At 55.0% G+C, this 25,954-nt stretch overlaps 2 protein-coding genes across 3 annotated transcripts in view; one reads left to right on the plus strand and one right to left on the minus strand.

Moving 5' to 3' along the window:
* Positions 1-87: 87 nt before the first annotated feature.
* On the plus strand, positions 88-12,755 carry OAZ2 (ornithine decarboxylase antizyme 2). Its single transcript, XM_017816894.1, is given in 6 exon segments — positions 88-122; positions 3,305-3,380; positions 3,382-3,462; positions 8,045-8,220; positions 10,086-10,171; positions 11,971-12,755. Coding segments are annotated over 6 exon segments (573 nt in total). The 5' UTR covers positions 88-102; the 3' UTR covers positions 12,105-12,755.
* Positions 12,756-14,269: 1,514 nt separating this feature from the next.
* ZNF609 (zinc finger protein 609) overlaps positions 14,270-25,954 on the minus strand; it is a 64,540-nt gene continuing 52,855 nt past the window's right edge. Inside the window, exons 4-10 of one of the 2 annotated variants that reach the window (XM_017816891.1) lie at positions 21,339-21,426; positions 18,638-20,993; positions 17,976-18,342; positions 17,640-17,815; positions 16,916-17,132; positions 16,697-16,775; positions 14,270-16,584 (exon numbers count right to left, since the gene is read on the minus strand). In XM_017816891.1, the coding sequence (XP_017672380.1) occupies positions 16,702-16,775; positions 16,916-17,132; positions 17,640-17,815; positions 17,976-18,342; positions 18,638-20,993; positions 21,339-21,426 (3,278 nt within the window). In that variant the 3' untranslated portion in view covers positions 14,270-16,584; positions 16,697-16,701. Of the gene's footprint in view, positions 16,585-16,695; positions 16,776-16,915; positions 17,133-17,639; positions 17,816-17,975; positions 18,343-18,637; positions 20,994-21,338; positions 21,427-25,954 lie in introns of both variants that reach the window. The other variant, XM_017816890.1, reaches the window with a different exon arrangement.

Genomic DNA, 25,954 nt, shown 5'->3' on the forward strand with positions numbered 1-25,954 from the left:
GCGCGGGCCCGCGGGGTCAGTCGGAGCGCGGAGCGGAGCGGGGCAGCAGCCGGGCACCAGCGCGACCAGCCGAGCCGCAGCCGGACCGGAGCCGAGCCCAGGATGATAAACACCCAGGACAGGTGCGCGGCGCCTGTCCTATCGCCCCGCAGCGCGGCGGCGGCGGGCGGGCCTGGGGCGCGGGCAGGCGCTGAGGCGGTGGGGAGGCCGCGGGACGGCGGGGAGGCCGCTCCGCATTTACGCGATTAAAATCCCCACTGAGGCGTCGCTTCCCCGTGAAGGAGCCCCCCGGGGGTGGGTCTGGGCTCACCGCGGCCTGAGCACCTCTCGCCGACCGGTCCTGGCGCTCGCTCCCCGCACCCCCCGCACCTCTTCCTGCCTGCGGGAAGGTGGCTTTTTCCAGGCAGGTTGGGGATCAGCAGGCACCAACTTGCAGGATCTGTGTATTTTTCTCAGCTGACCGATTTTATCTCGTGTGTCTGTTCCTTGTTTAGAGTCCCCAGAGTGTCATTTCCTGCGCCTCTGTCGCCGATAAGAGCCCAGAGGATGCGCACGGAGCAGCCCCGGTTCTTGGCTGCTGCCTTTGTGGGAGATGCTTGACCTGTGCTGTGGTCATCAGATGGTTATTTGCAATTTGCTCCTCAAATCCTGGATATGTGTCTTGCAATAATAATATATTGTTATTATTGTGGGCCAAGTGCAGCTGCATCTCCATAGCCTGTTTTGGAAAGGGGCAGAAAGGAAAACAAACAAAAGAACGTCATTTCTCCAGTGTCAGGGGAGCTCTTTGGATCCTTCCTTCTGGTCTAAGTGTTCAAAACAATTAAAACCCCTAAAACACAGGAAAGTGTGCAGATTTCAGCCCCCGAGGTGCTGGTCTCGGCCTGGCTCCACGTGCGAGGCTTGCTGAGGAGCCTTGACGGAGTTCCCAAGTTGCTGAGGTGTCCTTTGCGCTTCCCAGGGACAGGGCACGGGGTTGGGATCGCTGGGAGCTTAGGGAGTTAAAATTACACCCGCGGGATGAGAGTGTAACGCCGGCTTCCAGCTCCCCTTTCGGGCAGGGCTCAGCTGAGCCACTTTTGCTGAGGAGTTTCTCCAGGGAAAGGTCTTAATCTCAACCAAGCTGTGGGAAAGCTTCTTCAAGGAGGAGAGAGGTCAGAAGGGAGCACAAAGCCTAATTTTTAAGCTACAAACAGGCCTGAGGGAGCAGGGTTGCCGTGGGCTGTTGGTGCATGGATGCATGGAGTGATCAGACCTTTTGGGTGTTTGCGTGAACTTTTTCCCAGGAGCTGGAGAAAGCAAAATCTCTTTTAGTCTGTGCCCCAAATACACCCTGAGGGTGCTGCCCTCGGGACCCTAATTTTGGAAGGGGATAATGGTGATGTGCGGGGATCCTAATTTTGGAGAGATAGTGGTGGTGTGCAGGTCTGGGCAGTGCCACAGGCAGGGCTCAGTGGCTGAAGGGGGCTTGTGTTTTGACTTCTGCATGTGTCAGAGGAAGCGAAACTGGGAAGTGTCTTGAGCTGCTTTGCATGAAAACTACTGCCTCTCTGTTTGATTTTTTTTTTTTTCCCACAACTCCACTTCATTATCCAGCTTCTCCATGCCTTGGCCGCAAGTTGGAGAGAGCTATCAATAGTACATTGTTGGCTGGGGGGTGAGGGAGGAGGGAAGGGAATAACAAAGCTGCCAACAGCTTTCTGGGGGTGGGGACGGTACAAAGTGCTTTGTCATCCTCTCCACAGCTACTACTACTGAACACACACTGGCCCATTGATAGCCCCGGGCACACCGGGGGAGCACAAAACACCCGGCTTCGCTGGCTTCCACCTCGAACATCTTCTGTTGTATTTAAATAGCCTGTTCTCCAAGAGGTCCCTGCTCTGAGCCATGGCACATGGGAACCCTGCGCCAGAGCCCAGCCTAGCGAACCTGGAGGAAGAAACAAGTGGAGGAAGAATATTTGTGTTTCCTGTAGAAAGATGGTTTTGGTAGGAGGTGGGAAGCCGAGATCCTTGGGGGATTCTGCCTGTGTTGTAACTGCGTTTGTGAGTTTTGTTTTTGGCATTCAGAAATGCCAGGTTTTAGTAGCTGGTTTGCAGCCTGCACAGGCAGGTTACAAGGCCAGGTTGGACAGGGCTTGTAACCTTGTTGCTCCTTGTTGGACAGGAGCAAACTGGTCCGGTGGAAGGTGTCCATGGTAGGGGCTGGAACTGGACATGCTTTAAGGTCTCTCCCAGCCTGAACCAGTCTGTGATCTCCAGTAGTTCAGGTGGTTCTGACAGTGCAGCTCCATACTTGGTGTTTGGATATTTAAGCCTGTCTGCCTCGTGGAGAGGGATTAGAGTGGAAAAACACTGTATTGGGAACAGCTCAAGTGAGAAGTTTCAGGACAGACAGCGAGTTGTCAGTACAGCTGCAGAGTTTATCCACTTTAGCCTCATTCCTGGCCCTGTGCTCATGAAAACCCTCCCTCACCCCTTTGTTTTGGTGCTGCTTCTACAGCTTTGCTCTGGTGTGTTCCATAATGTTCCACTGGGGAAGGACTGGTTTCCCTGCATAGCTTTTGCAGACTGTGTTAGAGGAACACTGAGCCTCCACACAGAGCTTTTGTGGTGCTGGAGAGGAAGCAAAGCTGCAGAAAGTAAATTAGTTTGCTTTCATGAGCTTCCTAAAAGCCAAAGCAGGTATTAAAGGTTGTGTCCAAAGTGAGCATGGAAGACCACGTGTAGGACTTCCAAATAAACTTGGAAATTGGAAGGGAAATGTGTTTTCTTGCTTGTAAAAGTAGATATCTGGGGTGAACTTACAGTTTTTAGGGTTGGGGTGAGGGACACTTGTCTGATGCTTCCCGTGCCTGTGAACACGTTGCCGCGGATGTTGTGGAGCGCGTTGAAGGTGTCTGAAGAACCAGCCCTTTCGCTCCTCCTCGGTTTGAAAACATGAAACTTAAACCTCCTCCTCCTGGGCCCTGTTGATCTATTTGTAGATATTTGTCTCTAGAAAATGCATGCTCATCTGGTCATGCATTCCCAGCCATCTGCTCCTGGCAGCCTTCCAGGCCTCTCTGATTAGCATGAGGTTGCTCAGCACTCTCTCCGGGTTCCTGGCTCCAGCCCCTCCTCCATTCCTAACAAAACACTCGAGTTCTGGTGCCACTGGGGCAGTGGGTGGTTTTGATGTCGACATCTGGGTGCTGTGGAGGAGCAGGGATACGAGTGATTTGGGGTTTTGAGGAGCTAGAGCCTCCAAAACATGATCCCTGCTAATGTAACCTAGTGTTCTCTCTCTCTTTTTCTTGCAGTAGTATTTTACCTTTGAGTAACTGTCCCCAGCTGCAGTGCTGCAGGCACATCGTTCCAGGGCCTCTGTGGTGCTCCTGATGCCCCTCACCCACTGTCGAAGATCCCCGGTGGGCGAGGGGGTAGCAGGGATCCTTCTCTTTCGGCTCTGATATATAAGGTGAGAAAGATTTTACGTCTAAGTAATGACCTGTACCCGTGTTGCAACTGTGTTTGGTTCCTTTTGCAGTCCGATGGGAATAAATGCAAAGAATTCCAAGGTAATAAGTGGGAGAACAGGTAATTTTTCAGCGACTGAGCTGCAGGCAGGGCTCTCCTGCTTAAATATCACCTGTTTATTAAGAAAGGAGAGCCCATTGTGCAGCAGATCATTCAGCAGCCCTGCTCCCAGGGGCCTGTTGCAGCTATTGTCAACAGAGCCTGCATTATCAAAACATGAAAGGACTTCTGAAAATGTCTGGCAGAAGGAGGAAGCGGGCAGCAGAAAGGTGAAACAACGAGGGAAGGGTTGATAAGCTCCTTTCTGTGCCCTGGTCTGGAAGGTGAAGCTGTCGGGGCCTGGGAGCTGCCTGAACCCAGGTACAGATGGGAAAGGCAGCCACCCACCTCCCAGCCTGGGGTGTTTCTAGAACATGTGCAAGGGCAGGGCAAGATAGGAAGGTTCGTGTCTGCAGACTTGCAGGAGCACGTGGCTCTGTGCAGTTCTCTCGTTTTTCATCCCTCTTTGTTCCGTGGGACCTTTCCTTCTGAATGAGATCTGGCTGCTCCTTCCTGTAGAATAATTGGCACTTGTGTGACTTTGGCTCACATCTGTCTCTGTTTCTGGGACAAGGGCTGCTTTTCCACATGCCAGGGATGAGGCAGCCTAAAATTATGCTCACCTTGCAAATTTGGCTGTTGAGCCAGGGGTGTTGTCACAGGTGTTAGACTTGATTTGTAATTACCCCGTGGGTGGCACACAGACGTTACATGATGAAAAGATACAGACCCTTCTGGGCCACAGCTCCCAGAGCCTCCTCTTGGAATTCATGAGAGAATGCCAGACCTCACAGCTGCTTTCAGAGTTTCCTTTGGTGAATTTTTAACACGTTCCTCACCTCTGAGCCTCTAGTGACAACGTGCCATCAGCTGAATGCTCGAGGTGAATTGTCACAGATGTTAGAGGGGTGTGTACTCCAGAGAAGCAGCACAAGAGGCTCCTTGTCACAGAAAGAAGGTACAAAAAGAAGGTACAAAAATAGCTTCAGGAGGGCTCAGGACAAGTAATGAATCCTGTCTAGGTGAGAAACAGGAGACCCTGCAGGTGAAACTCCTGCCACCCAGCTTTGCCAAGCCTTGTGTACACCACCAGGCAAGGCCCAGAGGCAGAAAATGGGCTCAGTGTGGAGGGGGAGCTGGTGGAAGGAATCACAGTTCTGAGTTTTCAGTACAGCCATGAACTTGCAGAGATTTTGGCAGTGGTATGTAGGCACGGGGGATGTCATCCTGATAGCTGCATCCCAGAAATATGGATGGAATTCTTCCTGGCTTTATTGCTTGACAAGACTAGCAGAATCTGTCAGAAAATCAGCCCCTTCTGTAACATAGAATCATGGAATTGTTTGGGTTGGAAAAGCCCTCTAAGATAAAGTCCAACTGCTCTCCAGCACTGTGAAGGCCACCCACTACACCATGTGTCCCCAGGTGCCACATCCACATGGCTGTTAAATCCCTCCAGGGATGGGGACTCCATTGGGCAGCCTGTTCAATACTTGACAACCCTTTCAGTGAAGAAAGTTTCCCTAATATCCAACCTAAACCTCCCCTGGTGCAACTTCAGCCTGTTTCCTCTTGTCCTGTCTCGTTCCCTGGGAGCAGAGCCCAACCTCCACCTGTCTCCGCCCTCCTGTCAGGGAGTTGGAGAGAGCAAGAAGGTCCCCCCTGACCCTCCTTTTCTCCAGGCTGAGCCCCCCCCAGCTCCCTCAACTGCTCCTGGTGCTCCAGACCCTTCCCCAGCTTTATTCCCTTCTCTGGACATGCTGCAGCCCCTCAGTGTCTGTCTTGGAATGAGGGGCCCCAGGTGTGTCAGACCTCAGGTGGGGTTACAGGGGTTCTCTCTGCCCCCTTGGTTGCCCAAGTCTGGCAGTGCTGTAGTTACAGCAACCTGAGCTTTTCAGCCAGCAGCCATCAGAATGACCTGGAAAGGCATCTGGATCCAAAAGCTTAAGTCCTTTTTCCAGCTGTATCAGCTGTTGCAGTCCAAGGGATGACCTTTCCGAAGGAGCTGCCTCCTCCAGCACACACAGCACTCAGATACAGCAGCGCTATGAATTAAACAGCTGGGACTCCCTATAGGTGTGGGTATTTTTGCGTTAAGAGACTTAAATCTCAGCCCTCCATCCAAGGAGCTTTGCTGGAGCTGGGAATGCCACAGCAACATCCAGGATGTGCCCTGGCTGGCAGACTTGGCAGGAGGCTGCAGGTGCAGCACATGCCAGCAGCCGGAGCTTCCGTGGCTCTCTACAGTCGCTTGGCCGGGGTGGATCATAACATCCTTTCTCCTGACCCTGCCAACACGTCGGGGCCTCCCCCCCGTCCTTCCCAGGACATCCGAGGAGCGGAGCTGGGCTGGAAAACTTTGTGCTCAGTGAATTGGAACCAAGTAGAAGCTGGTCCTTGTGGCTTCGCGTCGCTGAAACGGAGCCGAGGGCTGGAGAGCTGGTTTTGGGCAGCAGTTTGTAAGAGAGAGTCTGCTGGGGTTTTTTTTGCCCACAGTAACATGGCAGGGGGATTTTGAGGGGGATTTTTCCAGGGTGAACTAAAACTGAGCGCTTGTTGTGTAGACAGGATTTTGCTTTGAGCAGCTTCCAAAGAATTTTGGGCTGCTGCTGCTTCAGAGGAACAGCTTCTCTTCCCCAGCATCTCTGTTTGGATGCCTAGAAATAGACTGTCAGCTGCCTGAGCTGTGTAAACATAATTCCCACTGAACCGGGGGAACTGGTTCTGTTAATCCCTGTGGTTGTGCTGCCTTTGGTTCCTGGGCTGTCACGGGGGGGGGTTCGGGGAACAACTTTGCTGGGTTTGGAGCACAGGGCAGAACTGGTGACAAGGAAGTTCCAAGCCAAATGGCTCGGAACACTTTTCCCCTCCTATGGCAGTGCTCCTGCCAGTCTTCCCACCCAAAGGCACACCTCTCCCTCCAGCGTGTCAATCCCAGCCCTCTTTCCTCAACTTCCTCACCCTGGTTTTGGTTTTGTGAGTATGAGAAAAGCAGCATCTGTGAGCTTTTTCTGGAAAGAAGCCTCTTTTCTGGAACAGAGATGCTTTCTGCACGCTAACAACAATTGTAAAAGGCTCCTATAAATTCAGTGCTGAGGGATATGCACATAATCCCCTTGGATTTGGTTTTTTTAAATATGTCTGTAGTGCAGGGCTCAGCCCTGACTTGCTCTGCAGCAGCCTGACCTCACTGGAGCAGCTGTGGGTGCGTTTCTTGGTGCATTTGACTTAAAACTAGTGAGCTCAGCCACGCAGACTTCTTTCAAACTCCATGAATAAACTTATTTCCTACAGGATATTTGTTCTGGTAAAGTGTAAACTTGTTTTTCAGATCAGCTTTGTGGGCTTTAAACGAAGGGCAGCTTCCTCTGCGCTGCTCACTGAGGCCAAGCAGCTCCCGATTTGCAGTGGGGTTACTTTGTCCACCAGCATTAAGGTCCTCGGTGGCCTCTTTGTCACAACAGTCAAACCAAGGGGCAGCTATTTTAAGACACGAGGTAATAAGAATTAAAGCACTGGGACAGCAGCTTGAGGAGGCAGGAAGGGCTTGTGAGGAGCTGTTGAATTAATCACCCTGTTAAATTAAAATACTTGGAGGCTGGACGGCTGCTCCCCCAATGACTGAAGTGGAGGAAACCACTGCCCAGCCCACCTGTCGAGGAGGGAGGGACACATGGCTTTCCCAGGCATTCCCGTGACTCGGGAGCAGAGCACACATGACCCTGGATATCTGCTTTACTTATGCCCTTCAGAGCTGTGCAGGTGACCGGGAATGTGAGGGAACAGGGATGCAGGAGCTGTCACCAACACACGGGACAGTTCAGCTTCCCCTGCAGTGACAGCGTTAACTCAGGTCTTTGCTGTTTCACTGGGGCTCTTAGCAGTGAAACATGGAAATCATTACGGGGCAAGCCAACTGCCTGCCGGAATTGTCTGGAGGAATGGTGTTTTAACCATGGGATTGTTTTCTAGGAACTGCAGAACTGGATCTGAGATCCGCATGCTTGGCATTCTTGCTGGGGCAGGGCTGGAGAGGGACATGTGCCTTTGTGGTCTCTGGAGACGACCTTCTCACCAGCCTCAGATCTGCTCTGGCATCTCCCTGCGCTGTGTTGTTTTCCTCTCTTACACCAGGAGGCAAACCATGGGTTGGAACATCTGGGAAAGCAATTTGTGGTCATCCCTGGAACAGAAGGGCTGTGTTGGGGATGGGGGAGGCGCTGGTTTTGACTGGTCAGGCTGTGGCAGCAGAAGCTCTGCCATTGTATTGGGTCCAGTTGTGTTCTTTGAAGGACAGTTCATGAACCATCACTACCCTTGGCTAGAAATCACTCTGAGGGCTGAAAACTGCAAGATGTGTCCCTGAGCAAGGGGAAGGGAAAAGCATAATCTTCTTCTCAGTAAAACCCTTACGCCATTTATTTGCATTTGCTCTCTCCAGTTGTCCCCTGGCTGTTCAGGACTTGACAATTTTGTTTTCCCAGGACGAGAAGATCACTGTTAGCCAAGATGTCCCAGTGCACGAAGGGAAGCCTCACATTGTCCACTTCCAGTACAAGGTCACAGAGGTGAAGACCTCCTCCTGGGATGCAGTGCTCTCAAACCAGAGCCTCTTTGTGGAAATCCCTGATGGATTATTAGCTGATGGAAGCAAAGAAGGGTAAGTTCAGGATCCCAGGGCTGCAGCCATGGCTCCCGGGGTGGGGGCAGGGCAGGGCTTTGCTTACATAGGTGATTGTGGACTCCCCATCCCTTAAAATGTCCAAAGCCCGTTTGGATGGGGCTTGGAGCAACCAGGTCTTGTGGAAGGTGTCCCTGGTATCACTGGCAGGGGATGGTATGAGATGAGCTTTAAAGGTCCCCTCTAACCCAAACCATGCTGGGATTCCATGCTGTGGGTACAGGGAGAATGAGCTGAGCAATGGCAGCTCCATTCCTGGGTTGTGTGTCTGAAGCACATCCTGCTCCCATATCTGCAGAGAACTGTCCTGTTAGGCCTTCATGGATATATTTTGATACTTCAGATGAGTTACCATTTTTTGAGTCCCAACACTAATAAAAAACAAGCAATAAATGAGCAGATGAATCTTTGCATACTTAGGTATGGAAAGCCAACAAGCCTTTCTCTGATATTTTATTATTTTTTCATTTTATTCATTATATTTTTATTTTTATCTTGGCCACTTGACAAGTCTTATCCTGGCAGGTTTTCCTCTCTTTCAGGAAAAAAGAAACCCTCCATCCTATAGATGCTCTCCTCATCAGTAGGTGGATCTGCTCTTGGAGCGCTGCCGCGCTGGCGCTGGGCTCTGCCAGGAGCTCTGATTTTTCTCTTGGCAGAATCCAGTCGTGTTTTGTCCAGACAGCTCAGCTCTGGGAAGTTTGTGTAAACGCAGCTTCCAGAGCAGCTCCTTCCTGCCAAGTGCTCTGCCAGAGGTCTCCGCTGCAATGGAGCTGTGGCTTTGCTGGATTCCTCTGTGGAGCTCTCAGCTCCTCCTAAATCTCCAAGTAGGCTTCATCCCTAAGAGACGCAGGCTAATTAAGGAAAAACCCCTCACTGGGCACCTTCAGGAAGTGGCAGTGCTGTTGCTGTCTCACACTTGTCTCATTTGACCCCGAGTCCAGATAAATGTTTGTGTAATTTCTCTGGTTGGCCCGTAAATCTCTCGGCTCTCCGGGGAGCGGGTCCTTCTGAGAGGGGATTTATTTGCCAGTGTCATTGTGACTTAAAGCGCAGTTTTGTCAGGTTATTTTTAGCTGGGTGAAACAGCTGAGGAGAGGCCATAATTAAAGTAGTTCATTAACATATTAACAGAACCATTGCAAATTTAATCCCCCCGTGCTGACGGCTGGTTAATGAGATGTGGAGTGAAGGCCTGTTTGTCACTGCTCTGGCAGCGCCAGTGGTTACAAGTGACAGCGGTGGCTCCATGTGCCACCCCGGGGGCTCGCAGAGGGGTTAATGCAGCGCCGCTTCCATCAAGAGGTGGCAGAAATAATCCAACTGGAAAGGCAGGAAGCGAGGATTCAGGGTGCAGCAGCTGTGCCATCCAGTCCATGCGCTCAGGAAACAGCTTTGCCTGTGCACACGCTCCTCCAGGGATGATTTGTTCTCCTTCTCTGCCTGCCAGGAGCTCAGTTCTGAATGTTTTTCCTTCCCAAAAAGCACAGAATTCCTACATCCCCCCAGTGTGCGTTGCCAGTGGAGGGGGATGCAGCCTGGCCTGGGACCAGCTGTGATATTCTACTTCCTGTCCACTAAGGCTTCAGTCCCAAAGCACCACGGGTGGGGAGGGTGTTCATGGCTGCCAGGACAGGGACTTGTCGGTTACTCACAGCAAGGACAACTCTTGGATCTGCAGGGCAGGAAGGCCATTGTTTCAGCACCCATTGTTCACTGGAAGGGGGCTGTAAACAGTCTTTGTGCCTGAAAACATCCAGTTGATAATTTGATAACACACAGAGGCTTCCTCAGGACAGAACTTCCTAGAGCTGATGTCCTTTTGTCTTCCCCCTCCTTGGCAGGTTGTCAGCACTGCTGGAGTTTGCTGAAGAAAAAATGAAAGTCAACTACGTCTTCATCTGCTTCAGAAAAAGCAGAGAAGATCGAGGTGAGGACTGGCCCCTGCGCTTGGGTTTGTCCCGACAGCCCACGTAGTGCTGCTGGAGCCGTACAGAAACCTGGGAATTCCAGGGCAAGGCCCATGGGACCCTTCCTGTTGCAGAGATCGTTACATGTGAAATTCTCACGGAAATAGTTTCTTGTGGAGGAAATAAGCCCTTTTTGGAGGGTAAGGGTGAGGGAGTGTTTTGGTTTCTCCAGCAGGTCAGCAACATCACAGGTGGCCCAGGGAAGCTGTGGCTGCCCCATCCCTGGAGGTGTCCAAGGCCAGGATGGATGGGGCTTGGAGCAACCTGGTCTAGTGGAAGGTGTCCCTGCCCATGGCAGGGGCTGGGACTGGATGAGCTTTAAGGTCCTTCCAACCCAAACCGTTCTGTGATTCCATAAGACTTTCTTTTGTGCCTTGCCATTAAATACTCTGGTGCAGAAAGCTCCTGAATGACTTGGGAGGCTTTTCTCATCCAGAATCAGTTAATATTCCCCTTTTGGTAAGCAGTGAAGTCTCTGGCACCAGGCTGCAGTGATGTGGAAGGTGAAACCAGGGAGGAGTTATTAGGTGGGAAACAAGCACTTCCAGATTAGTGTCCTGTAATTCAGCTGCTTTTTAAAGATCTCCTGGCACTTTTGCCCTTCTCAGATTTACAGGTAATCCTGGCCCTGGCTGGAAACTCTTACAGCTCCGGGGGCTTTAGGATCTAAAGACAGACGCATTGGGTGAGGAATTAAAGCAGGGGGGGCTGGGGGAGGTACCAGGCTGGGGACATGTCACTTTAAGTCCCACCAGGCACAGGCTGTAACCCAGCAAGTAATTCCAACCCCAGCTCTAATTTTACTCTGCAGCTTCATGAGCTGCACCGACTTCTCCGAAACGAAGGGCGTTAGTAGAGCTAAGCTGAGCTGAGCCCAGGAAGATGTCATCATCCCATATTACCATGCCAAGAATAATTTGCAGATTAAGTCCTGGCTGTTATGTCACCACCAGCGGCAGTTGCGTGGGTGACAGGCTGGGGACAGCCCATACCACGGCTTGTTTGTAGGAGTTGTGGAGCACCCCAGATCCCGAGTGCAGCTGAAATTCAGTGCTGCCTGGAAGATACCTCCAGGAGCTCCTCTGCTTGGCCATTCAGTGCCCTGGAGCTGATCACCCGAGGGGCCTGCAGGGACCAGACGTTGCACTGGAGTGACTGTCACAGGTCACAGGGAAGCCATCGCTTCAATAACAGTCACTGTGTCACAGAACCTTGTCTGGCAGCCCTGAGGTGTGGGGGCTTCTGGGCTGACCCCGCTCGGAATTCCCATGTGTGAATTTCCAGGGGTGCTCCCAAGCTGTGCAGAGCTGTCTGGAGTTTGCACTGCGCTCCAGGACCTCCTCGTGGAGACAGCAAGTGTCTGCCTACCTCCTAAGCAGGTTCCTGCTTGCTGCTGTCTGTCCTGCTTTAGGGCCCAGAGAAGTGCAGGATAAAACCTGTGGGATGGCCACGTGTGTCCTGGGAAAGCAGGGCTGTGCGGCTGGTGCAGGTAGATGACCAACTGTCACTGTTTGTCAGAGGAAGGAAGAAACATGGACAAAGCTGCACAGCTCAAATCCCTTTCACACTTGGATGAGCACAGGAAAAGACAAAACCTCCCGCTGGAAAGGGCTGTCACCTTAACATAGTTCCTCTCTGTCCAGGAAGCTCTGGATGCACTCCCAGAGGGTGTTCAATGCTCTTGGATATTCATGGCTTGAGGGCGAGGCAGGTAAAGAGGATCATTCCTGGTGGTAATGAGTCTCCTTCTCTTTGGTAGCTCCACTCCTGAAGACATTCAGCTTCTTGGGCTTTGAGATCGTGCGGCCTGGTCACCCCGCAGTCCCGTCGCGGCCGGACGTGATGTTCATGGTGTACCCCCTGGATCAGAGCTCCTCCTCCGACGAAGAGTAGCTGCAGTGGGGACTCCAGCGGGACCCCAACATGCTGTGGAGGGGAGAGAGGGTTCCACCTCCTTTCTTGAGGAAAGGGAAACCAAGTTTCTGTTGGACTGCAAGCGCATTTCTCATTGTTAGATCGGGCTGTGTATCCCCAGAGTTGACTCTCATTGAAACGTGTTGCCTAGAGAACTATCTATCACACATGTAATCATCACTAGGAAAAGGAAGATGTTTATGAACTGGCATAGAAGCTCTTCCCGTGCAGCTGCGTGGTGTGGGAGCCCCGGGGCCTGGGCCCTGCTCGGGGTGCGGCACCACCCCCGGGACTCCACCGGACCCACGGCGGTGCCTCCCACCTGCCCGGTGCGTGCTCAGCTGGGAGACAACGCTTTCATTTCCCACTCAAGACTTAAAGCAAATGGCCTGGTTTGGTGTGGGGCATGTGCAGGAGACGCTCGAGTTTATCCTTTAACACTACATTAAACCCCCCATGCGTCTCTGCTCCAATGCTGGTTTAACTGGTCTAACTTTTTTCCCCTTTTTTTTTTCTTTTGAAACTTCTTGCTCTTCCAGCTTTTGTTTTACGCAGTCTTAACCCTGTTCCATGTTCCCACTGCACTATCACGGCGTTCAATAAAAGGGGCATTCAGATGAAGTTCACACACCTGGGGCTGCTTATTTGGGACAAACAGTTTCCTGACGTGCACCATGATGGTTGGGATGGTCCAAAGAGCCAGAAAAAGCTCCTGCCTTTACCCTCCACCCAGGATGGGTACAGAGCAGCCCTGGGTCCTCTCCTCTACTCCGCCTTCCCAAAGGCATGAGCTCAAGGCTTGAGATGCTGCTAAAGGCTGTATCCAAACCAAAGGGTTGTGTGGGGGCAGGTAGTGGGATGGTCTCCCCATCCAGCGGCTTTCCCAGGATGGGGCCATGGTGCTGGCAGTAGGTCACATCCCTGCCCTGTTTAATGCTGGAGAGGTAGTGCTCTGTCCCTGTGCCATGGGAGCTCCATCCTGGCTGGCTCTGACAGGCCCCAGGGAAGGGGGATGTGTCACCTGTGTCCTGGGAGCCCATGCCCTCAGCTCTTCCAGCATGTGGGATTGTCCCTGTGTGCTCTCACATTCCATAACCACCGTGGTCAGTGTTTCGTCGGGGGGTAGGTGAGGTAGGGCTGGGATACGAGTGTGTGTGAATAAATAACCTTAAACTTTGTGTCTCTTTTGCCCTCCTTCCCATCCCATGAAACCAAGGCGCCAGTGGCTCTGCTCCCTCCTCAGACCCTAAATCAGTTTAGAATCAGAGCTGGGCTGTGCCGATGGACCCCTGACAGAGGAGACCTGTGGACTGGGTGTTCCCTGGCTGAAGCAGCATGGAGTGCTGCTTCTGGCTTTTGAAGGGCCCAGTTTTATCCCTTCTTACAGCTGGAGCTGCCCCTGCTCCTGCCCCTGCATGTGCCAGGGCCCTGCTGCCACCACATGGTGCTCCCCTTGGGCACATCCTGAAGGTGATGGGATGGGAACCACTTTGCTCCTTTACTAGTCAAGTGCAGGATCCTGGTTCATGGGAGCTGGAGTGAGGCTGATCTAAGCTCCTTAATGAGCTGTAGTGACAAGGCTGTGCCACTGCACGTTCGGCTCCGACAATTCCAAATTCTCCCCTGCCCTGCCTCCAGCACAGGCAGGCAGATGTGGAGGTCTCAGATCACTGGTGTCTTCAGAAACACCCTCAAGAAAATGTGGAAGGTGCCTCTGCTGCCCCTGGGTGCTGCCTCTTGCACGGATCAGCTTCGTGGTGGAGCTGGAGGAGCCAAGCCCTGCCCCGTGGCACCCCCCGCTTTCCCAGTGCCTTCCCGGGGGCAGTGGTGGAGGGCAGGACCTTGGTGCCCAGGGGTTCAAGCCTGGGGGGTTCTGCCCCAAATTATCCCCTCTGAGTTCAGCTGCAGCACCCCCAGGAGCTGTGAGTGCCAGGGCAGAGTGGAGGGGCTGGATGCAGGGGCTCAGGGATGCAGCCTCAGACCAATGAGGCTGCTTGAGCCCTCTCACATGCCGCAGAGATGTGGGTATCCCAGAGATGGGGTAACCCCCTCTCCCACCCCCAAAAATCACTGGCCACAGCTTTTGGGGGATAAAGGACCAGACTTGGGGGGAGCAGGAAGAAAAAGCCACCCTCACAGGTTTGTGATTGTCTCTTAAAAAGATTTATTCTCCCTCCTTGCCCAAATGTACAAAGGCAAGAAGAGTACAGTTTGTATATATATATATTTATATATATATATATATAAAAAAACAAGGAACTCGGTAATAATGTACACTTTACAGAAGGGCAGAGTCAGGAAGACTGAAATGAAACCCAACACAGCAACGCCAATGGAAACAAGAGCTATAAACACCAACGGTCCGACGCCCTGGCCAGGGGCCGGGCAGTGGGGACCCCCCCAGTGCGGGGGCCAGGTGAGGCCCCACGGGCAACAACTGACCCAGAGAACCCAGATACGTCAAACCTCAAACCTATTCTGCATAAACGGTTGTTTCATTTAACACCTAAAGGGAGACTCAAGTGGGACCCAACTGGGAAGGTGGGGAGCAGCCCCCTGACACCCTTCGATTGCCAACAAAGCCTGTGGCACCCCCCAAGCCCCCCCTGCCCCGACGCCCTCCTCTGTGCCCCTGGAGCCGCTGGTGGGCCCCGGCCGTGCTGGGAACCAGGCTGTGCCGGACCGGCCGAGGCTGGAGGTAGGAGCAGCCAGTGGGACACTCCTCCACGGGTGTGTTGTGGGGCTCCCTCAAGCACCCCGACCCCTCCAGTCCCCAGCCCCGTGGCTGCGTGTGGCTCTGGAAGGGGCACGGGGCAGGTGGAGCCGCCGCTGGGCACAGCCCGCCTTGTCCCTGCAGAGCGTGCTGGGGCACACAGCCCCGCCTCCTTCCAAAGACAAGGAAGAGTGGGAGAAAAATGAGTCTAATAAGAGCAGGCTGGGGCCACCGCGCTGCCAGCACCTGAACCAGGGCCAAGAGAGCCAGAGCCTCCTTTCCAGCTGGGTACAGTGGGATGGGGGAGAAATGGGGAAAGAAAACAAAACCCAAAACAACAGCTTTCAAACAATTGCTTTTTACAGTATGTACAGAGCCCGGCGGGCAGAGCATCCCCGTACAGCGGCCCTCGGGGCCGGGTGCGACATGGACACACACACACGACCGAGACCCACGGCCCCCATGTCCCCCCAGCCGGGCAGCAGGAGAAGGGGGAGAGCTGGGGCGGCCCAGCCGCTGCGGGGCCGAGGTAGAGCATCGGCCCAGGGAGAGCTGCTCTGGGGCTGGGGGCAGAGGACCAGAAAGCCCCTGTCCTCGGTGCTGGGGAACAGCCAGGAGCAGGGACTGGCTTCCTCCAGGGCCTGGTGCCCCCAGCCCCAGCACGAGGCCAGAGCAGGGACCAGCACAGCCCCACGTGCCTCTGGCAGAACCTAAGTGTGCTTGTTCTTCACTGCGCCCTGCCCACGGCCTGGGGGAGCCGCCCTAAAAGCAAAAGGTGGATAAAAAGGGGAGCTACAGCCACCCCCCAGCAGGATATGCTGCCCCAGGGTTCGGGGAGGATTTGCCAGGGTAGGGGGGCAGAGGAAAGGCTGGGGGTGTTGCCGAGTTACAGCTCAGAAACCAGTTTGAAAGTGATGGGCAGGAGCTTCAGACAGGTCTGGACTGTGCACGGCACGGGGTACCCCAGCAGCCCCAGGTGGGGTGACAGGCACAGCCCTCAACTCTGTGCCCCACTTGCCCCCAGCCCCATGGAGCCCTGGCCCCCCGGGACAGTGGCTGCTTCACTAGGGCAAAGAGCTCCCCCAGCTCCCTAGCCCTGCTCCAGCCATTGGCCACACCAGTGGCTCCTGCCCATGGACACAGAGCAGTGGGTGCTGTGGGCTGCAGGACCAGACGAGGGACTGGGAGAGGGAGAGCTTCACATGCAGCACATCCCTGTGCCCCACGGCTCTCTCCGGCCAGGCTGACACCACCTTCAGGCTCACAACAGCAACTCCCAAGCCCATTGTGGCTCCATGTGAGCCAGCCCTTCCTTTCCTGAGACCCCACAGCAGGCTCAGCCCCACACTCCGAGCCCACACCTGCCCCCAGTCCCATCATGAAGCAGCAGCTCGAAGAGACACAGTGGGGTCCCAAATCCATCAAGAAACCTCAGTGCTTCTGTTTCCTCTTCATATGCACCAGACGGGCAAGACGCCTCCATCCCGAGTGCTGGTGCCCAGTAGAATAAATATTTCCGCAGGCACCAGCTCACCGACTCACCAAAGGGGGTGTGGGGGGCAGTCAGTGTGTGTCCGACAGGGGGGAGAAGACAGAGTCTGCCTCGGATCGCGGCAGGAACGTCAAGCAGAACAATTAACACCATTCAACTGATGTCTAAAGGAGTCTCCAGCGCTTCCCCATGTGAGCCAGTCACATGTCTTGTACAGCCCAGGCATCCCGGCGCTTCACGTGGCGCTTCACGTCCTGCCACAACCCAAGGGCAAGTCAGCTCCCGCGAGCCCCTGGGGCGATGGGCGGACCCTAAACCCTTGAGGGCACCCCCTTTGTGCCCATCCCAGCAGGAGCAGAGCCTTACCGTTCTCACCTCCGGGGAGGTGGGTATAGGGAGGGAGTAGAGCCTTGCTGGCTGGCAACGATGGCTGTAGAGGAGAGACCTGCGGAGGAGAAGTGGCGTCAGGATCCAGCAGCCCGGGTCAGGCACCCAGCCAGACCAGGGAACAGCACAAGGGCTCCCACGGCCCAAGGGTGCGTCCAGCTCCCTCCCAGCTCCCCTGAGCCCAGCCCCAGCTCTCACCTGTTGCATAGGGCAGGTTGTACTGCGCCGGCAGCAGCGAGTACCCGAGGTGGTGGTGGTGGTGATGCGTCGAGAGCAGGCGTTGGGAGGGCGATGTGCGGGGTCGGTCGCCGCTCCGTTCTCCTGCTCCAGCTCCCCCGACGCTGCTGCAGCTCCCGCTGCCCCCCACCACCCCACAGCCACTGCGGTCCCGCTCCTGAGATGTTTTCTCACTTATCTGGAGAGGAGAAAGCAGACACACGCTGAGGGACGTGATCAGCCACCCCAGGGCACATCTCAGGGTGATACTCGCCACCTTTGCCCAAAGACCCCCCATGAGGTGACCAGGCTCAGAGCCCAAAAGCCGTGGGGAGGACACAAGTCCTGTCTGAGGGCAGTTCTTTCCTCACCATGTCCAAACTCCGTCTCCCAGCTCAGCCCAGCAGAAGCCATGGGATGGAGACAGCCCCTGCATCTCACCCACTAGCTCCAAGGCTATGGACAAGTGTCACCAGGTTCCTGCAGGGTTTGGAGGAGCCCCAGTGCTTCCCTGGGCCAGTCCTGCCCACAGGTTTGGCTGGTCCATCCCAAAGGATTTGTACTGTGGTAATACACCATGGCTGTGGGTCTCCCACAGCAGCAGGTACAGCAAACCCCATGGCAGGCGGAGCTTCTCCCAGCTGGGTACAGAATCCCAGGACTGTTCCACAGAGCTGAGCGAAGCCAGTGTGCTCCTGACCCTCACCGTGGGTGATTTGCTCTTGTAGTGGCTGGCGTGCTGCTGCAGGATGTCCAGGGCCTTGGACTCTGAGCTGGATTTACAGCTCACACTGGGGCTGGCTCGGGACTTGTCACTGTCGTCACTGCCGGATGCCTTGCTCCCGTACGGAGAGAAGGAATAGCTGGAGGGTAGGTATGATCCTGGGGGGAGAAAAGCAGTCAGAGCACAGGGAGGACTCGGGCAGCACAGTGGGAGCACATGGCTCTGTATGTGTGCGAGAGGATGTCCTGCAGCTGCCCCCCATCCCAAGAGCAGGGACAGCTGGGAAGGGACGTCCCCAGGAAGGCCCTGGCTCCCTACCTGGGTAATTCTGCATCATGACGGTGGGCATGGCGCGGTAGCTGGGGTGGTTGGGGTCGTACGACTGGCTGTAGGAGTAGCCGTGCATGTAGGGGATGTAGGACTGGTGCTGCGTGAGGGGTGAGGACACAGGGACATGGACACTGGGCCTGGGGTCCTTCCCCACCATGCGAGGCTCCTCAGGGGGGGTGAGCTTGCACTCGGAGCTGGTGCTCTCCTTCCCGTCCTCCTTGGATGTGGCTTCTTTGCTTCTACTCCTTTCTTCCTTCAACTTTCGGTCCCTCTCCTCTTTCCATCGCTCATCCTCCGTCTTGATGTCCGAGTACTTTGCCGGGTACACATACGTCCACATCCGGGGCTCGGCTTCCTGCAAGAACAGCCAACCATCAGAACACCCGCCTCCCCCCAGCCCTGCCTGTCCCAAACCCAGCCTGAGTTTGGAGGAGACCAGTGAACTCCACTCCCCTTGGCCCATCCGTGGCCTCACAGCCCCATCCCTTTTCTGAGCCCCAAGGGAATCTCATGGAGTCCCACCACAAGCAGAGGACAACATGTGTTCTCCAAGGTGATGGTCCCAGCAGAGCCCTGTGGCAAAGCCACGGTGAGGGGCTTCCTCCAGAAGCAAACACCCAGCTGGGCTGGCAGACAGGGCAGGGCATTACCTGTCTGTACCAGAGCACAGGGTCCACCTCCGCTTGCCGGCCACACTCAGAGCCAGCCTTAGTCTCGGCAGCTTCCTTCCCGAGGTGACTGGCCTCACTCAGCTTCACCTTGAGCCCTTCGGCGACCTGGCTGCCAGACAGCTTGGACGAGTCCTCCAGCTTGGGGATGATGACAGATTTGGCCATGTCAGGACCTCCCTGCTCCTTGGGCTTGTTCAGCCCTGACTTGACGAGGTCCGTGAGGCTTGGGGCTTTGGTCAGCGTCGGCGGCATTGGTGGCTTCTGCTTCCACTCCTCTTTGAGCGCTGCCTCCCTCTCTTTCAAGCCCAGGTCTGCCTTCTTCTCCAGTCCCCGCTGCTGCTGCTGCTCCAGGCTCTGCCGCTGCTTCTGCTGCTCCTCATACTGCTGACGGTAAGCAGGGTTGGTGCTCAGCAGGTGAGCATGGTAGCCCTGCTCATTGTAACCGTAGGGTGGCACGTAGGCATACTGGTTGTAGTAGAGGGACTGCATGTACATGTTGGGGCGCTGCTGGATGACTGAGGGCTGCTGGCTGGAGCCACCACCAAGCTCTGCCTTCTTCTCTTCGCAGCCTTCGCTCTTCACCTTCACGTCTGGGTTCTCCTGCTCCTCGTCCTTCTTCAGTTTCAAGGCCTGTGTCTCAGCCACGGACTGCCCGCCAGGGTTCAGGGGACCTGGGCTAGCCTGGGGGTAGCCTGGGGAATAGTATGTTTCAAAGCCTTGGTAGTAGGGAGACTCTTTGCTCTGAGGCTGTGGGGGAAAAAGAGCTTTTTTGGCGCCTTCCTTGACCAACTGCTCCGGATCCTTCGCCTTCACGCTCTCCAGCTTGCCCTCCCCATCCTCCCCAGCGTCGGAGATGTCTGAGTAGGCTGGGCTGTTGGTCTTCACTGAGCTGGCCTCTGCCCCGTTCTGGGTGACGACATGCAGCGGGGTCAGGGGCTGGGCTGGGTTGGTGTTCTCCAGCCGGCTGGCACCGCCGATGGAGGGGCTGGGTGCATTGTCGGTGAAGCTGTAGATTTTATCTGCCTCAGCCTTGATGCTGGCGAGCCGGCTCTGGTGGGGGTCAGATGAACCATTCAGCAGCCCCTCGCCTTTCATTCCCAGGTCGCTGGATTCCCCCCGGAAAGGGCTCTTGCCTTCCTCCGCTCTGCAGGCTTTGCCAGGAGTCAAAGGGTTTTCTACCTCCTTGGGCTCCTTCTTCTTCTTGTCTTTCTTCTTCTTTTCCTTGGAAGGGGTGAGGGCAGGGTTGACAGTGAAGGGCTCTCCCATCACTGTTGGCTTGGGCTGGATAGGTTTGAGCTGGGGGCTGTTGGGCATGGTCTGGACCACGGTGGTGGCGAGGCCGGCAGATGAGCCGGGGCTGGCGGTGGTGAGGGTGGCGGTCTGGAAGGTGTAAATTGGCTGCGGGGGGATGGCTGGTGCAATGGGTCTGGCAGACTTCAAGCTTTTGGAAGGGATCTTCTCCTGCTTAGCACCAGAGGCCTTCTTTGACTTGTCCTTATCAACACATCGCTTCTCCAGAGAGTCAAAGTCGTCATTACTCGTCTCATCAGCCACCGACGGACCATCCTCAGAGCCATCATTGGACAGAGCACCTGGGTCCGTGTCCCCCTCCCCACCCACCTTCTTCTTACAGGGGACCTTGGTGCTGAACTTGCTGGACGGGGAGGGGCTGTGGGGCTCCATCAAGCGCACCTTGGGAGTGGCTGAGCGAGCTGGCGAGAGCGAGCCCTTCTGAGAGCCGGCGGCCCCATTGCAGCTCCCGACGTCGGCGTGCAGGGAGGGCTCCTCACCATACTCGCTGTCCACGTCCGCCTCCAGCTTGCTGTCATCGTCTGTGTGCGCGTGGGCCTGGTGGTACTTCAGCCCGTTAATGTGCTTGTACTTCTTATTACAGTTGGGGTGGGGACAGTCGATGAGGATGGGAGAAGGGCAGTTGCGGTCCAGGACAGCCGGCTCCACCTTGACCGTGGCGGGCGGCACGGTGGCCGAGCCCATCGAGTTCGTGCGGATGCGTTTGCTGCCCTTGGAGTCCTCCGAGCTGGAGTTCACCTCCATGTCAGAGAGGGGTTTGCTCTTCCGCTTGGTGACTGAGGAGGGACTGGCCTTCACATCTTCAGTTGTCCCACCAGGTGGGGTGCGGTGGTCCGAGGAGTTCTGGCTGCCCCGGCGCCCCTTGCTGTTGGCTCCTGCCCGGGTCTTGCTGCTGTTACTGGTCCCTTTGCTGTCCGAGGCGGCGGCCGCCTCGTTCACTGGCGTGTTGCTGTTGGGGCGCATGCGCTTGCCCCTGCCCCGGCCATTGCGCATCTCCAGGTCGCTGGTGGGAGAGTCACAGAACCTGCCGAGAGGAGGACATGGGAGTTTTAATGGAGAGACGGTCATGCCCGTGGCACAGTGGGGACCCCCTTCTTCCCCTTGCTACCAATCCCGCAGACTCATCCTCCCACTGGCCAATAAAGAGGAACTAGAGAGGTCCACCAGGATGTGCTCAACCATCCTCACTCCCCCAGGACAACAGACCTGTGACTGCGAGGGCAGAGCCACGGGAGCAGCTCATTTGTGCAGGCAGGAGATGCCAACCCCTGTGGCAGCCCCACAGGCACAGAGCAGAGTGTATGGGGGCTGTATGGGGCTGGGTTTGCCCTCAGTGCCCGGAAGCCCCCGAAACCCACCACCCACTTACCGGGGAGGAGCCCAGTCGTGCTGTGTGCAGTCCAGCAGCGTCCCCACGTACGTCTTGTTCCTCCAGGTGACATTGACCACCAGCATCCCTGCAAGGCAAGGGGAAAGGGTCAGATGGGGCCAGGTTTGATCTAGCAGTGTCAGGGGACCTGCCTCTTCAGATAGGCAGGAGGAAGAGCTCAGCTCTAGTGCTGGAGGAAGGCAGACGAGGGATCTTGGGCTTTTGGGAGAGGTGAGACTCTCTTTTGGGAGAGGCTGAAGGGGCACCAAAATGGAGCTAGAGACCTCCCAGCTCATTCCCTCTCTCAGCACGGCTCTGGCCGGCATCCACTCAACCTCTCCTCCTCTTCCCTATTTTTGTGGGGATGCTAAACCCAGCCATCCCCAAAAGGCTGTGGGATCTGGTGGGGGGGCTGAAGATCCACTATAGCTGCATGTGCATTCAGGTAGGGTAAGGAAGGCAATCTCTGGGGAGTGAGGGCTGAGAAGCCCCCAGGGGAAAAGCAGAAAGCCCTCAGCAAGCCTGTGGGCCCCAATGTGGAGCTGCAGACACACCAGTGGGGCTGTGACACCCTCAGAGTGTGGCCATGAATCTCATGGCTCTCTGGAAAATGTCATTACTGCCACTAGATGGCAAGCTGAGCTCAGCATTCCCGCTCAGGTGAAATCCCTGGCAGGAAAACCCAATCCTGGTGGAACAACCCCATGTTGCTTTGCTCCAGCATCTCCAGTGACACCCCTTTGCCCTATATCTCCACCTGGACAAGCATCTATGAGGCCACATCCTCCTCTTTCAGAGCAAAGGCATTCAGAAAACTCAGAGTTTCAGCTTTCTCCCACTAATTCAGAAGAGGAGCAGCCTGGCTCACACCCATGCCAAGGCCGTGGACTCTCAGCACCACTTTTGGGAGGCAGAGGGGTCTTCCACAGCATCCCTCAGCATTGGGGCACCTCCTCCCTGCCATAGATTGCTGATTTCTGCACTAGTAGAGTGGATTCCGTTGTGCCAAGCACGTTTATCCAAGCAAGGTAAAACTCGGGAGATAGGAAATGCGTTCGCAAGGGTTGATGAGCGCAGCGAGATATACGGCCCCGGGAGATGGATGGAGCTGAGGGAGCCTGGAGCAGCTGTGCCTGAAGCGTGTTTATAAATCTCAGCCCACAATCCCTGTTGTGCTGTGCCAGCAGCCAGCTGCAGACTCCGGCATGGATAATACGTGGAGCCGAGGCCTGACATGTGGGTTTCCCTCAGAAAGAGAAATGAAATTCAGACCTTCTCTTTCTCCTTTCTCCTCCAGGAAAACATTGGGAGCAGGTCATGGGAAGACACAGTGCCAGCACACGGCCAAACCCCACAATTGGCTCATCCCTGTGAGCAGGAATGGCTGGGTCCTGCCTTTGGAGGAAGGTGCTGAGGACTTGCCTTAACATGGACATGGGCAAAATATGATGATGGAAATGACCTGAGATAGAAACCATGGCCCCACATGTGGAGGGATGGATAGGAAGAGGGGAATGCTAGTCCCAGGCATCCCAAGAAGGGCACATGGAATGTGCTCTTCTATCTCTGTTCCTCCTAATGCAGTGGTTTTTGGCAGGCAGGAGCCTGTCCACCTTTCCTTAAAACCCAAAGAAGCTGCTGGCTGCATCCTGTGCCCCAACCCAGCCCCACCATTCCCAGGACACCCCTGTGGGGCTGCTGTGCGATGCTCCCAGGAGCTGCCCAAGGACCTGGCAGCCACTGAGGAGCAAGCAGCCCTAACCTGGACCCCACCCCTCCCAGTCCCTCTGCCCTCCCTGCCAGTTCAATCCCTCTTTCAGCTGGCGAAGCCCACATGCGCCACTGGAAGTTAATTGCATGACAAGCCACTGGAGTCCCTTGTGTATCTCAGGGCCAAAGTGTGATATTAGAAAGGAGGTGCTGGCGTTTTTTCACTCCCTGCCACCGCAATCACAAGAGAGAGATGAAAGAGGAAAGGGCGAAGCGAGCCAGCACCGTCCCTCCCTTCCCTGTTGGAACACCAGCCCTCCAACACACATCAGCCTATATTTAACCCACTGCAACCAATCATACCAAATCCCTTCCTAATCCTCCAACAATAACCCAGGACAATTTAAACCCTGGGATAGATCCTAAGCAGCTTTTTTCACCCACCATGTCCCCCTCCCGTGGCAGGATGATGGGCAGGCACAGGCATGGCAAGAGTGGGCAGTAAGGACGTAACACCCCTGCGCCTCCGAGAAAGGAGATGCTCTTGAAGAGGAGGAATCCCACTTGGATAACTCCAATCCCACCTGGTTTCATGGGAAGATGACACCTTTGAAGCTCTTAAGGAATCAACACCACTCGAGTCTGGGTGCAAACCACTCAGCACCCTGGTCACCAACTGTTCCCATCACTCCAGAGTCATATTCTGGCTGGAAAAATTAAGGGTGGGTGATAGTGTAAGGTTGCCATGCAGGTTGGCAATGTATGAAAAAATCCTGGGATTATGCAGGATGGAGGACAATGCTGCTGTGGGCACCAGGAGCCATTGTATTAGTGCACATTTTACCTCTTTTCAAAGATGAATCCCCCAAGCCCAACCAAGAACATCCCCATGAATTCCTCCTCTAGTCGCATCACTTCCAGAATGCCCTGACTTTGGGATGTCCCTTCTTCCATGAATTTCTCCTCCAGCTGCATTGTCTTCTTCTTTACTTCCCCTCCAGCTGCATCACTTTCAGGATGCTCCAGCTTCTCCATAGACCCTGCACATGTGCAAAGATCCTGGCCATAGTGCCCAGGCTTTGGAACACAAACCCCAAGGTCTTCATGGCCAGCATGCCAGGAAAGCAGGGGACACCACGGGGCAAGGGATGGCCAGCACAAGCATCACCTCACCCACTGAGGAGCAATCACTCACCAATGACCATCATTGGCAAAATTTTCCTTGGGGAAATCTTCTGTCATACCTGACAAAGTCGGTGGCCTTCTACAACAGAGTTCCAGTGCTGGTAGATGAGGGAAAAGTGACTGATGTCATCTATCTGGACTTGTGCAAAGCATCAAACACTGTCCCACATGGCATCCTTGTCTCTAAACTGGACAGACATGGATCTGATGGATGGACCACACAGTGGATAAGGAACTGGATGGATGGTCACACTCTAAGAGTTGTGGTCAATGGCTTCCCTGTGAGGGTGGTGAGGCCCTGGCACAGGTTGCCCAGAGCAGCTGTGGCTGCCCCATCCCTAGAAGTGTTCAAGGCCAGGTTGGATGGCGTTTGGAGCAACCTGGTCTAGCGGAAGGTGCCCCTGCCCATGGTCCCTTCCAACCCAAACCACCTTGTGATTTTATGATTCTATGAAACATCATTAAAGCAAATGAGAAAGCCACATTCTCGCTCCACACTCTTCCTGCATCAGTCTTAAAAACACACTTCCTGATTCTGGACCCAAGCAGACACGGATAAGAAAACTGTAGTGTGTATGCAGAGGAGGGTGTATCCCTTTGGAATCCCCAAAGCCCACCCATTGCAGTGCAATCTTGGCACATCCTCCATTTCAAACATCCTTGGGCACTACCCAGGGCTGTGGGTGATGATGTTTGACGTGCAAAGCCAGCAAATGTGGGTCAGGCTTCCTCACAGTTACAGTAAAACCTTCCAGTATTCGCCCTCCCATCTGTCTCCATTCTCTCCCCATCTACTGTACCTCCCTCCTGCTCCAAGCAAGGACATGTGTGGACATCTTCCACCCCTGAGGATGCTCACACTCCATTGTACCCTCAAGAGAAGTTTGCCAAAGGACAATCCAAACACCTGGAGCGTGCAGTGCTCGGCCATGGGTGACCTGCCACCACCATCCCAGCATGGAGCTGGAGGAAGGGACGTGGAGTGTACTGACATTTTCCAGGTGCTGCCACCCCACAATCCTTGTTGCTCAGAGGTTTCGTGCTTGTTTCGGCTGCGAACAGCACTGGTGTGGTGCTGGATCCTAGTCTGCTCACAGGGAGCAGACTGAGGAGGTGCTGTGCTCCGAGCCAGGTGACACCAGCTCCACCGAGGGGAATGGAAGGGACCTGGCAGCTAATGAGGCAGCAGAGTGATGTGTCAGGGAGCACAAAATCATCACCCCCTGCCAATTCCTGGTTGAGAGGTAATGCCATGGGAGCCATTTCTGTTCTCCCCTCCCTTTTCCCCTGCTCATTCTAGAGAATGAGATGATCTTAAAGGTCCGTCCCAACCCAAACCATTCCAAGATTCTGTGATTCTAAGTTTGATGCAAGTCAAGAGCTGTTCCTGCTGCCCACAGTCCTTCCAAGCAGCTCAGTGAGGCTGCTACATCCCAAGGGAGATGGATTCCTCTGGGTGAGGTGCTGAGATCCTTCTGGAGATCTGGAAGGCAGTCTCCAGGTGCTGGAAGCACCTCATTTGGCTGTGGAGACATGCCCTTGGTGTAGCTTTCTCCCCTGTACCCTTTGGGCGAGAGGAGATGCTCATGACATCCAAAACACTTCACAAGCTCCAGCTTTGGACAGCCAGGTCAAGCATCACCCTTGACTCCCACCAGCGAAAATGGGAAGGCAGGAGGGAGATGCCAGGCAAAAAATAGGGATGGTTCTACCCTGCCTTT

Source organism: Lepidothrix coronata, unplaced genomic scaffold, assembly GCF_001604755.1.
Source record: "Lepidothrix coronata isolate B3197 unplaced genomic scaffold, Lepidothrix_coronata-1.0 Scaffold58, whole genome shotgun sequence".
Classification (NCBI taxonomy): domain Eukaryota; kingdom Metazoa; phylum Chordata; class Aves; order Passeriformes; family Pipridae; genus Lepidothrix; species Lepidothrix coronata.